Source organism: Marmota flaviventris, chromosome 3, assembly GCF_047511675.1.
Source record: "Marmota flaviventris isolate mMarFla1 chromosome 3, mMarFla1.hap1, whole genome shotgun sequence".
NCBI classification, from domain to species: Eukaryota; Metazoa; Chordata; class Mammalia; order Rodentia; family Sciuridae; genus Marmota; species Marmota flaviventris.
The window spans coordinates 25275619-25289191 of record NC_092500.1 but is presented as its reverse complement, the minus strand read 5'-3'; the positions used below and the strand labels follow the sequence as shown (position 1 = coordinate 25289191).

The following is a 13573-nucleotide window of genomic DNA, read 5'->3' as shown; positions in this document are numbered from 1 at the left end:
GAAGGGCCTGGATTCTACCCCCACCAACACAAAAAACAAAAGCAGAACAATAAAACGTACACAAACTAAAACAAGACCCTCAAATTACTCATCTTTAGATTTCACATCTTACCTCACTTGCAGCATATGTATACAACACTTTATTTTTTATGACAAACCACAAGTGTTTCCATGGTTTCTTATTGCCCTTTGATCTGTACAAATAGCCACTCATAGAAGAATCTTCTGTGTTTGCTGATACCTGTAAGTAAGCCCCATACATAGTTTAATGGTTTTTGGACAAATTGTAAAGAACAGCAAAGTTGCTTGTAATCATTAAGAATTAATAGCAATCACCATAACAACAGAATCTTTCAGAATGAAATTGTGCATTTTCAAAGTCTGCTACAATACAAATTTGCATGAGCATAAAAACCCTTGCTCTTAGAAACAAGTTCTAGAACTTTACCTATTACCATGCTTGCACGTGTGTGTGTGTGTGTGTGTGTGTGTGTGTGTGTGTCTGTCTGTCTTAGTAGGATCCTCTGAATTTTCTGGTTTGGTAGGAGAAGAAAAATAACCCAAAAGCCATCCATGCTTTTTTCTGAAGATGCAAAATTTTGGGACTGCATATGTTATCTACTGCTTTTCTTGCAACTATTAGGGGGAAATTATTTAAATCGTTAACTCCACTCCTGAAGTAACTTTTTGGACTTCTAAAAACCATTCAATGAATAGTAAGTAGAAAATCCCCTCATCCCCAATGAGGATCTAACCCAGGGCCTTACAATGCTAGACAAACACTCTATCATTGAGATAAAAAGCCTGAAAATTCTATTAATGGAGGTTGTTTTAAGGATCAATCTTGTTCCCCAAACTATGTTCTGAAAGAGAAGAAGCTATTGAGGCATGGTGGTACATGCCTGAAATTCTAGTTACTCTGGAGGTTGAGGCAGGAGGATCTTGATTAGTTCAAGGTCAGCTTGTGCAACTTAGACCTGATCTCAAAATACAATAAATAAATAAAGACTAAAGATGTAGCTCAATGTAGAGTGCTGGCATAGCATGTGTGAAGCCCTAGGTTCAATCCCCAGTACAAAATCAAAAGGAAGAAGAAAAGAAACAGCAGCGTATTTTTGTTTTATAAAAGTTGAAAATGCACCTGGGGTTGTGGCTCAGTGGTAGAGCACTTGTGTAGCGTGTGTGAGGCACTGGGTTCAATTCTCAGCACCACATATAAATAAATAAAATAAAGAAGGTTCATCAGTATGTATGTATGTATTTATATATATATATAAAGTTGAATATGTTCAAATTTTTATGCAAAAAAGCATCAGTGATTATAATCTGGCAATTTAAATTGCTTTTTTTTTTTTTTTTTAAATCATGTTTAGGATTCGCCTTATTAGAAGTGTGGCAGGCAGACTCTGTGCGTGTGTGTGGTTGTGTATGTGTGGGTGTATTGCTGGGAATCCTCATGGCCCATAGGCAAGCACTCTACAAGTGAGCTACACCTTAACCAGGTGGGTAGACTCTTAAGGTGACCTCCTATGATCCTTGTCTCTGACAGTCACAGTGTCATGCTTCCTCCTATTGAGCAAGGACAGAACCTATGACTTACTTCTAATGAAAAGAATCTGATGGGGGGTGGGAAAAGGAAAGACAGTAGAATAAATTGGACATAACTCTCTTATGTTCATATCTGAATATTCGACCTGTGTAACTCTACATCATGTATAACCACAAAAGTGGGAATTTATAGTTCATGTATGTATGATATAAAAAAAATCTGATGAAGGTGAAGGGATGTCACTTCATGATTATGCTAGATTATATAAGACTCCCTCAAGCTAGAAAACTGACCACAGAGACTTTTCCCTTTGTAGTTATGTTGAAAGGTCCACTGGCAAGGGGCTGAGGGTGATCACTAGCAGAAAGCAGCTTCTTAAGAAGCTAGGCTTTCAGTCTGCAACAGCAAGGAAATGAATTCTCCAAAAAACCTGAAAGAGCTCTGAAACAGCCCCTTTCCCAGTTGAAGCTCCAGATGAGAATTCAACACTGGCCAAACCTTGATTATGGTGCTGCAGAAGTCCCAGCTAAAACATGCCTGGACTCCTGAGTTAGTAAATGCAGGTTATTTCAAACTACCAAGTTTGTGGTAATTTGTTATACAGCTATGGAAAACTATTATGGGTGGGTGACAGGGGTTCTTTAATTTTATATTTGTAGTGCCAGGGCCTTGTTCATGCTAGGTAAGTGTCCTACTGCTACCCAGCCTTGTGAATTTTATTTTATCTAAATTTAAGTTTTTTTATGGTACTGGGAATTGAACCTAGGGATGTTCTACTATTGAACTATATCCCCAGCCCTTTTTTTTATTTTTTATTTTGAGACAGGGTCTTACTGAGTTACTAACTTGTTACTAATCAAAAGTCATTTGAACTTTTGATTCTTCTGCCTCAGTCTCCCAAGTAGCTGGGATTACGTGTACACACCACTGTGCCTGACTAGCCCTGTGAATTTTAAAAGTATATCTTTAATTATGCATTAATGGATGAATTATATGAACTTCTTTTTTTTTTTTTTAGATAGAGAGAGAGACAGAGAGAGAATTTTTTAATATTTATTTTTTAGTTTTCGGCAGACACAACATCTTTGTTTGTATGTGGTGCTGAGGATCAAACCCGGGCCGCACGCATGCCAGGCGAGCGCGCTACCGCTTGAGCCACATCCCCAGCCCTATATGAACTTCTTATAAATTTCACAAAAGGATTATATATTGTTTAGTGGAAATTTTAATATCTAACACTAAGTTACAAATGTCAATTAAGTGAAAGTAGACTTATGTAAAAAAAAAAAAAAGCATCCTTTAAAAGTCTATCAAGTAGGGCTGGGGTTTTGGCTCAGTGGCAGAGAGCTTGCCTGGCACGTGTGACGTACTGGGTTCAATCCTTAGCACCACATACAAATAAATGAACAAAATAAAGATACTGTGTCCATGTATAACTAAAAAAATTTTTTAAAAAAGTCTACCAAGTAATACCAGCTACCTTGTTTCTTAAAACAAATTACAATGTTTAACACTCAAATGAGATTTTGCATAAAATACAGTTGCACTGGGATACTACAATGTATTCATACAAGTGTTACTAGCCACACAAAATAAATCATAATACTGAATACCTACACACAGTCTTCTATTATCCATTAAAAAGTAATATTGGTGTTAACAATTTAACCACCTGATTCACTAAGGTTTTAATTATTTTTTAAATAACACACAAGGGCTGGGATTGTGGCTCAGTGGTAGAGTGCTCGCCTAGCATGCATGAGGCCCTGGGTTTGAACCTCAGCACCACATAAATGTAAAATAAAGATAAATGCCCACCTAAAACTAAAAAATAAATATTTTTTTAAAAATAAAAAATAAATAATACTCAAGGAGCAGTCTGTCATTACTAAGGGTACCAAGAATCTGAATGTAATTCTAAAACAGAGGGTTTTCTAAAAGTTTTCTAATTTCACTGGAATAAGGGCTGGGATGCATGTAGCTCATTGGTTAAAGTGCTTGTCTAGCATGTGTGAGGCCCTGAGTTTAATTCCCAGTACCAGAAAACAAAACAAAACTTCTCAGTTTGTCAAAAATTTAAACATGGAATTATCATATGACCAAGCAAGTCCATTCCTAAGCATAAACCTAAGATATATGAAAATATATGTCTACACAGAAATCTGTACATAGATGTTCATAGCCTGTAAGAGCCAAAAGGTGGAAAGATCTCAAATGTCCATCAAGGGATGAATGGATAAATTGTGGAATACAGATAAAATGAAATATCATTCAGACATAAAAGAAATGAAATGGGGCTGAAGTTGTGGCTCAGTGGTAGAGCACTTGCCTGGCATGTGTGAGGTCCTGGGTTCAATCCTCAGCACCACATATAAGTAAATAAATAAAATAAAACATATTAAACTAAAACATATTAAAAAAAAGAAATGACATGCATGATACATGCTATAATACTGACACATGCTGTAATTTTGACAAACCTTGAAAACACTGTGGTAAGTGAAAAGAACCTGGACATGAAAGTCACATAGTCTACAATTTCTTTTTCATGATATAACCAGAATAGGCAACTCCAGAGAGACAGAAGAAGATTAGAGGTTGCTAGAGGGTGGGAGGAGGGGAAAAGGGACTGATTACTGAATGTACAAAGGGTGTTTATATGGAATGATGAAGAGCTTTTGAAACTAGAAAGATATCGTGGTTACCCAACATTGCGAGCACACTGAATGCCACTAACTGTATACTTTAAAATGGGTAATTACATGTTATGTGAATTTCACTTCAATTAAGTGAAACAAAACCAAAGAACATAGCTTCCCAAGGAAAAAACTATAGTTTGATGTTTACAGCACTTAAATATACATATTAACTTCTCCGGTATGACTGTAAAGGTCAAAGAAGTGCTCTCAAACATTAGCACGCATGTGAATCACCAGGGTGCTTGTTAGAATTTTTGATTTTATAGACTTTGGGTGAGGCCTGAGAATTTCCAGGTTCTCAGGAGATACTGATGCAACCGGTCTCGGAGCCACTTAGAAAATCAGTTGACTAAAGGAAGAAATGGCTGTATTCAAGAACTGGAGGGCAGCATAAAACAGGACTAAAGTTAGACTGAATCTAGGCTATACTCTAAAGAGTTTTGTAACCAATGCTGACAAATTTCAACTGAAGATGGGAACAAATTGAAAGAATTGTATTTAGAAACTAGTATGACATTGGAGAAGTTAAAAATTATAGAGAATTGAGAACCACTTCAGTTGATTAAGAAACTTAAGGCAGGTAGGTTATTTATTTATTTTATTCATCCATTCATTCATTTATTTATAAACTTGCTGTTTTGCCCAGGCTGGCCCCAAACTCCTGGGCTGAAGGGATCCTCCCTCCTCAGCTTCCCAAGTAGCTGGGACCTCAAGGGTGAATGACAGCACATGGCAAGAACCTCAAAGTTATGAATGCAGGTTTATACTTGGGAACTGAGGGATAAGAAGAGACAGTTTAGAAGTGCTCACTAAATTGGCTTAACCAGTTTCACATAAAGGTTGGCAATTAGAAACTTTAAATCCTTATTGTTTCATCAGATAAGTTATCAATCACTTCAACTGGGAATATACCTTTAGTTTTACCTATGAATCATGATCCTCATCAAATTTTTAGAGTTGTTTGCTTCCACTTTGTATAACAGAACACCTTCATGGTAAACAAGCAGGAGAATCAAAAACCCTAGTCAGATCTGGAGTTGGTGGCATGTACCTACAGTCCCGGCTACTTGGGAGACTGAGGCTAGCCTAGGCAACACAGTGAGACTGCATGTCAAAACAAAACAGCTGGGTGTGGCAGCACACACCTGTAATCCCAGTGACTCGGGAGGTTAAGGCAAGAAATGACAAGTTAGAGGCCAGCCTCAGTAGTTTAGCAAGATCCTGTCTCAAAATAAAAAATAAAAAGGGTTGGGATGTAAATCAGTAGTAAAGTGGCCCTGGGTTCAATCCCCAGTATCAAAACAACAACGACAACAACAACAGATAAAAGCTACCAGCTCTGTGGGCTATAATACTAGCACAAGAGGAACTAATAAATAACTAATTGTGATGGGAGGGGCCAGAATGGCAATGCTGTCTGCTCTCTGGCACTTGTTGATTGACACTTACATTTGAGGAACTGTGACAAGGTATCAGTGTTGCCTGTGGATTTACTGCTGGCAGATGCTGCTATGACTGTTTAATAAAATTTTCTTTGTTACCACGGTTGTTTTTTTTAAAATATATATATTTTTAGTTGTTGACAGACGATTATTTTATTTACATATTTCTATGTGGTGCTGAGAATCAAACCCAGTGCTTGACACATGCCAGGCAAGTGTGCTACCATTGAGCCCCAGCCCCAGCCTGACTATTTAAAAATTTAAGATTAAAGGATGTCAACAAATAACAAACCATGTAAATCACTAAATGCTAACAAAGGGCCCCCATTATTCTATGAACTCCTTCCCTCTGGAAAGAGGCCTCCTTGAAGTAATTTTAAAAATTCAAATGTGTTCATCTTAGCTTTATTCTCTATCATTACTATAAAAGGTTCTCTGAAGCTTTCAACAGCCATTTTCTAAATGACTCAGGTCATAAGGGAGACCAAGCAAGATTGTAAGAAATCAGCCATCTCCATCACCAGTATTAAAATTCATATTTTAATAGCAATGGGAAATGACATCCTCCTTTATGAAATAAAAACAGCATGTTATGTGCATATGAATAATTCAACCTCTATCTCATTATAAGTTTAATGGAAACACTTACTTCTTTGAGAGCGGCTGGGATTTTTTTCTGTTTCCTCCCTGATGGAATACTATGTAAGACTGATGATAAGGCACTTGAAGGAGATTTGTGATTCCCAGGAGATCCAACCTTAGGGGAGTGCTGGCGATCTACAACAAACCAGATACACTTATGTAGCCAATGGTGATGGGCATTCTGCGCTTCAACTTAATTCAAATCAATAAACACATTGTACAAAATAGCCATAAAAGGATGCTCGAGAAATGGATGACATCCATGGCCCTGGAAAAAGGAAGATGATTGCTGAGAGCAGAGTGAGAGGAAGACTCCACTGTCTGATTTTCTACTTTTTGAACTTTAAACCACAAGAAGAAATTATCCTTTTGAGCCTTTAAATTTCTGAAACATATGAATGTCCTGCCAAATGGAAAAAATACCACCCCCCAAAACTTACCTACTGACTTAAAAAATACCTAACTTTGTTCAGTATCTAGATACTTAACCAAGTAACAACATTACAATGAACAAGGTACTAAAGAGGAGGATACAAAGGAGGGAACAATTAATTCTGACTGCAAAGGAAACCCTAGGAAGAGAAGGAGACATTTACATTGGACACTGAGGCATAAGTAGTTTGCTAGGTGTAAGAGGGGGTTGAACACTCCACACAGAAGTCAGCGTAAGCAACTGCATTATAAAATAAGGAAGCTAGGAAAAAAGGGACCTGGAATGCTTTTTAGGTTGGGTGTGTCAAGACCAGATCAAATTTAGAAATTAAATCTGGCAGTAGTCAGGAGAGATTTGTAACAAGGAAAACTCATAAGAAAATTATTAAAGTAATTTAGACCTCATTAGGACTGATACAAAATCAACACAAACTATTTGAGAAGAAGCTGACAAGATTTAATAACCAAATAGGTGTGGATGACTAGAAAGGAAGATTCAAAGATGAATTTTGAATGTCTACAGTTCATACTATGGGTTCAAAGAACAAAGAGAGGAACAGAAAGGCTGGCAAAGGAACAGGGGATGTGTCTACATGGAAAATGTACAGACTACAATGTACCGTTAATTCACAAATACATGGATTCTGAAACAGGATGTCATCTACTTTTTTTCCCCATATAGATATTCCTCTCTGCTGAGGAGAAGTTATTTTTCATGGACATAAAGGACAATCTTTTCAAGATTTAGATTCTATATGTTTCAGAAATTTAATTACATTTCCCCATCCAAAATGTAGACTTGAATGGTCCTACTTGTATTTGCTTGGCCTGGAGGATGCCTGAAAATAACTAGAGGACATGTATGAAGCATCATTTTGTATTTGTTCAAAAATCTACAATAAAATCTCATTAAAAGTGTTACCAGGCATGTTTCCATAGAGCATGACTTTATAAATAGAAAATGATTCTTACCAGCACACTATTATGAGAAACAAGAAACTTCAAAATAACTTGCAAGTTAAAGTTCCCGTTTGTTTTAAGTATTTCATTTTGTAATTTTATACAATTGGTTTTCTTAGCAAAACATTTTCACACTGTAAAAACAAATTTCAGTCCAACTTTTCTTGGAAATTACCACAAAGTATGAGTTAAGAAAGCTTAATAGTAATTTTAAGACAAGCATCAACAATGCTAATGTACCAAAGATGATTCTTTCAGAAGCCTATTGGAAAGCATCTAGGGAAAAATGGAATTTCTGGTCAAATCTTTACTTATACATTACCTAGTTTCTGCAACTCTTGGAAACAGTGTTCACATACTCTTGCTGGCTGATTTTTCAGGTAATCTAAGCCATACTTATTTGATGAACAAGCCTGGCATACAATCTGAAAACACATTACAATTATTTTGTTTAGAATAACTTTTGTTTCCAAACTATAAAGTAGGTCTTACAGCACTGTCCACTTTTCAAAACAGTTACATGCTCATGTTCTCTTACTTAACCTCATGGAGTTCAGGCATTCAGTGGACTAGCATGTGATATCACACTTGAAAGACAGAGAGGCCACAAATCATCACAGAGCAACTACTATGTAAAATAATGCAGTCAAAGAGCTAATATGCATCAAGTGCTTAGAACAGTGCCTAGCATGCAGTAAGTCCTGATAGCTGCACTGACCATTATCATCATCATCATCACCATCACAGCTGCAGCAATGACCACTTCTATGCTCCTCTGCCAAGTGTCTGGCTCCGTACCAAGTTCTCTCTAAATGGAACCTTGTTCCTTGTTTAATCATTTTATTTTTTGGTACTAGGGATTGAATTTAAGGGCACCCAACCACTGAGCCACATCCCCATCCCTATTTTTTGTATTTTATTTAGAAACAGGGTCTCACTGAGTTGCTTAGTGCCTCGCATTTGCTGATGCTGGCTCTGAATTCATGATCAAAGCCTGCCTCAGCCTCCCAAGCTGCTAGGATTACAGGCATACGCCACCGCACCTGGCTTGTTTAATCTTTAGAGTAATGTGGATATCATTGTTATTAAGCTCACATTACTGATGTCAAGAAGGCTTATGATATAGTTAGGATCTGGAAAGTACCCCAAAGGCCTATGATTAAAAGCACTGGTCCCCAGATTGGGTGTATTGGGGGTAGTGGAACCTGTAAAAGGGGGGGCCTTGTGGGAGGCTTTAAGTTATGGAGGGTATGTCCTCATAGGAAATTGTGGAACCCTGGTCTCTTCCTCTTTTTTAAAATGCCATGAACAGTAAACAGCTGAGGTGAATAGGTTTTCTCTGCTGTGTGCTCTGCTCCTACTCCCACCATAATGTGCCACCACAGGCAAAACCATGAGCCAAATAAACCTCCAAAACCATGAGCCCAAATAAACCTTTTCTCTTTTTAAGTTGATTTTTTCCAGGTATTTGTTACTGCAATGGAAAGCTGACTAAAAAAACTAACAAGTGTCATTAGGGATAATTTGACCACTGGAAGTTCCCCTTGCTATATACTTAGTATGTAGACAGAGGTGGTTTAAATAACTAGCTATAAATGTGAAGATCATTTAATCATGGATTTGTTAGTTTGGGTTTCTGAATGTAAGTTCTCTATTACTGACCTCAGAAAGTACATTTGGGGTGAGAGGAAGGAAGATTTCCCCTCCCCTGTTCCTAAATATTTAGAGAAGACTATCCATGTTTTCTACCACAACCATCTTGGTTATTTTTTCTTTTGCTGTGATGACTGCAGGGGTTTCTGAGGCGGAATATGCTTCCCCACTGTGCACAGCCTAGCGAGAGGAGAAATCACAATGCAGATGGGTTGTCCTCTCTGACCTTTCCACAGGCCCGGCAGTGGTGTCGTCTCCAGGTGAGAGTAAATTCGCTTGTGCAGATCATACACATTGTGGCTCTGGTATCAGGAATCCAGATGGGAGCCTTTGATCCAAGGGGACTAACTTCATCTTTATTTTCTGAGTCAGCCTGCGGGAAAAGAATGACTTCTGATTACCTCCATGCACACAGCCTGTGACAGAACGGAGACTTTTTTAGCTAGTGGTGGTGCCATCTCCGGGTGCTGATAGTATCATTAAAGATGTAGGAGGAGGGGCTAGGGTTGTGGCTCAGTGGTAGAGTGCTTGCCTCACATGTGCGAGGCACTGGGTTCAATTCTCAGCCCCACATATAGATAAATGAATAAAAAAAAGGTCCATCAACACTAAAAAAATATTTTTAAAAAAAGATGTAGGAGGAAACATGGGCTATTCTATTTTTTGTGTTCTCAGGATATTGAGGTTAGCTATATTCTAAAAATCCTCTTACTGCAAAATTAACTTTAAAAGTGGGATAACAGCTGATTAGCTTCTTCCTTAAACTATTTTGTACTTTCTAAATTTCCTACAATGGGGACTAGGGGTATAACTCAGTACAAAGCATGTGTTCAGCATACATGAGGCCATGGATTCCTCCCTAGCAATACACACACACACACACACACACACACACACACACACACAGTAAATAAATAAATTTCCTACAATTAAGTTTTATAACTAGAAAAAAACAAGAGTATGCTACATGTTACCACAGACTCGCAGTTAGACATTCACAGATGGATAAACATGTATTGCTAAAATTAGACACCCACCTCTGATCCTTCTCTGCAACATGTTGCTTTACTAAACCCCTGTGACATATTTCTTTAAGGTAAAAACTGTTTGAAGTACACTGGAAAAAGAAACAAGGAAAGATAATACCTCCTCGAGACTCCTACTAGGACAGAAAGTGGTTCTTTTCTTGGCATACTCTTCTATTGACCTGGAAATTGCTTCTAGCCATTCATCCCTTTCAATGGCAGAACTGTTGGGGGCAAGAGAAGGTTCCATCAACCAGATGTCAGCTTTGACTTTTTGCCTTTTTCTTACTTCTGTTAGTTCTCCCATGGCAACCAACTCCACCACCCTCCAACACTACTCGTCAAAAGCAGCAACTTGGAGGTTTATGTGAACAAATAATCAGAGCAGGCAATAGGAAACCCAAAGCATTTTAGTAAATGCAATGCTTTTGTCCTTTCTAAAAGTACTGCATTATATTAAGGAGCTTCTGAAGGCTCCTAAATTTACAAGTATCTTTGTTTGGTTTATGGGCTAACTGTCCCAATTCATAATTATAATTATTTACATAACCAAAGAGTTTCCTAAGACATAATCTTAGAATTCAGAAATACACCAAGAAATTCTGTTTCAAACACCTACATATAGCACAGAATATTAAATACCTTTAGATTATTAACATATTACCAAAAATTTCTAGAAAGGATAGCGAGGTGAAGGGAATATATTTTTAATATCATAAAACAGATGGTAAAAAAAAATAATAATAAAAAAAAAAACAGATATTGAAGGAATGGTTAATAAGGGTTTAAAAAGCCCACGGCTGTTTTGAGGGCTCCTCTCCCTACTTGGCCACCAGGTTTTCTGTTCCTTCCTCCGAATCATCAGGTGTATCTTTAACTCAACTCTAATGGAAATGGGCCAAAGAAGGGAAAGCCTTCCAGAAAAGGGCATTCTTGTTCTGCAGTTTCGCTCCATGCCTCTCCCCCCAAAACTCTGTCATAACTTCCAATCATCACTGGTATCAGGACATTTAAGAAGCTATTTAAAAATTTTTGTTTGGCATATTTAAAACTGAGAGGCATATATTAAGTAACATAAATAGGAATAAATATATTAATTTATACATATACATGGGGGGAAGAGAGAAGGAATGGGAGAGACAGACTTTAACAATCAACTTAAAAATCCATCATAATTAAATAAAATCCATTCATTATAGATTTGTGACTGTGTAAGAAAATGTCCACTTTCTAAAATACTTTAGAAAATCATAAATTAGAAAACTGAATAGCACCGGGCATGGTGGTACACTCCTGTAATCTCTGCAACTTGGGAGACTGAGGCAAGAGGATGGCAAGTTAGAGGACAGCCTGGGCAACTTGGCAAAACTCTATCTCAAAAATAAAAATAAAAAGGAATAGGAACATAGTTCAGTGGTAAAGTACTCCTGGGTTCAATTCCCAATACCAGGAAAAAAAAAAAAGAAAAAATTATGCAGCAATCTTGATGATTTTTGCATCAAGTGATTAAATGCAGTACAGTATATTAGTCACTATAATTTTAAGTATAAAAACTCCATCATAAGTAATGGCACATATAGGGCTGGGGTTATGGCTCAGCGGTAGAGCACTCGCCTAGCACATGGTGAGGCCCTGGGTTCGATCCTCAGTACCACATAAAAATAAAATAAAGATAAGTAATGGCACGTATAAACATACAATGCTGCATTGAATTTTTTTCACAGGGTTGGTAATTGAATCTAGATCCTTGCCTATATTAAGCAAGTGCTTTACCACTGAGCTGTATTCCCAGCCCCCTTAAAACTATATTTTGAAAGGCCCAGAGCAAATCAAGAAGATACTAGAAACCACTCATCTTTTATACAATAATCACTCTCAGAAATGTACCTCCCTATTAAATAGCTTTGAGTGCCATTTAGAATATTCAGTAGTAAGTACATAAAAAGGTAGGAATACGGTTTACAAAAAAAAAAAAAAGCTTAAAACTAATATATTTTTCAAATATCCATTACACACAAAGAACAAAACAACAAAAAAAGAAACACCTCTCTCTAAACTAAATCTACCTCAGTTATCTCTACTATTCTAGCATTACTGCCCCAAACAGCTACTATCTACTAATGAGTATATGTCAGCCTGTAAGAATACTTCCAAATGTCATCATGCCTCACCCTCAGAGTGACCCTATGGAATAGATACTGAATCTCACACACACCCATCTCCCCTCTATGACACCATCACTCATCATCTCCATTTACTGATAAGGAAACTGAAGATTAGCCATGTTAGATAACTGGCTTTATAGACAACAGGCTACTACCTCATAAGCTGGTATTAGACCCAAGTGTAATTTAAGACTGAACCCTTCACAATCGGGTCATTGCCAGCTTGTTCAAGTTCTTTGATGGACTACACTATGGTGACACATGCTCAGGCTTCTAAGCAAACATTCATATGATATTACTATCTCTCCCTCCCTCCCCCTGGCTCTTTACTGGAAGAAGTAACAGAAAACAGAGGCAGATGGCTAATTTGAGAATGGCTGTTGGATTTTTCTGGAGCCCTGGGAGCCTGTGGAAAGTGACTCAACTGTGCAAATCATGTCGCATATGCTGTTCTCTCATTTAATCATTCCTGGCTCTCTCCTTTGTGGGGTCTGCCAAGACGATGTTTACCAGCTCTTGATAACACTTCCCTCACAGACCACACACACTTGCCCACAGCATCCAGAGGAGACATTCAGCTCTCTTTTTGTAACATGATTAGTCGAAGAATAGGCATCTTTCTTGGACTGGGAAACGGGACATTCTTTTGTAGAATTTGTATAGAACTAGAATTCAAAGTTCTGTCAAGCGAGTACCATTTTTCTGTTAATTGAGATGAATTACCAAGGGGAAAAAAACTCTTCAATCAAAGGGACTGCTGGTGCATTAGACAGAGCTACACCACTGTTTGTACTAACTGTGGGATGCTACTGTGAGGTTCAAAGACTAGACATCACTTTGAAGCATCTGAGTAACATTTACAGGGAGAATATTAAGGGCCAGAAACTAAACCAGAAACTGGGCACACATAATACACCTCACTTTTAAAGGCTCACATCCAACTGAGACGAGAAAAGCAAATAACATAAGAGAGAACAAATGTAAGGCAGATAAATAACAGAAGGGA

The 13573-nt window shown here is 37.6% G+C and overlaps 1 protein-coding gene across 3 annotated transcripts in view; it reads right to left on the bottom strand.

Annotated features, from left to right (window-relative positions):
* Positions 1 to 13573, bottom strand: part of Fgd6 (FYVE, RhoGEF and PH domain containing 6) — a 113788-nt gene that overhangs the window by 5765 nt on the left and 94450 nt on the right. For 2 of the 3 annotated variants that reach the window (XM_071609630.1, XM_027952511.2), the window contains exons 15-19: positions 10524 to 10626; positions 9604 to 9750; positions 8047 to 8149; positions 6340 to 6467; positions 113 to 241 (exon numbers count right to left, since the gene is read on the bottom strand). In XM_071609630.1, the coding sequence (XP_071465731.1) occupies positions 113 to 241; positions 6340 to 6467; positions 8047 to 8149; positions 9604 to 9750; positions 10524 to 10626 (610 nt within the window). The remainder of the gene's footprint in view (positions 1 to 112; positions 242 to 6339; positions 6468 to 8046; positions 8150 to 9603; positions 9751 to 10523; positions 10627 to 13573) is intronic. The other variant, XM_071609631.1, reaches the window with a different exon arrangement.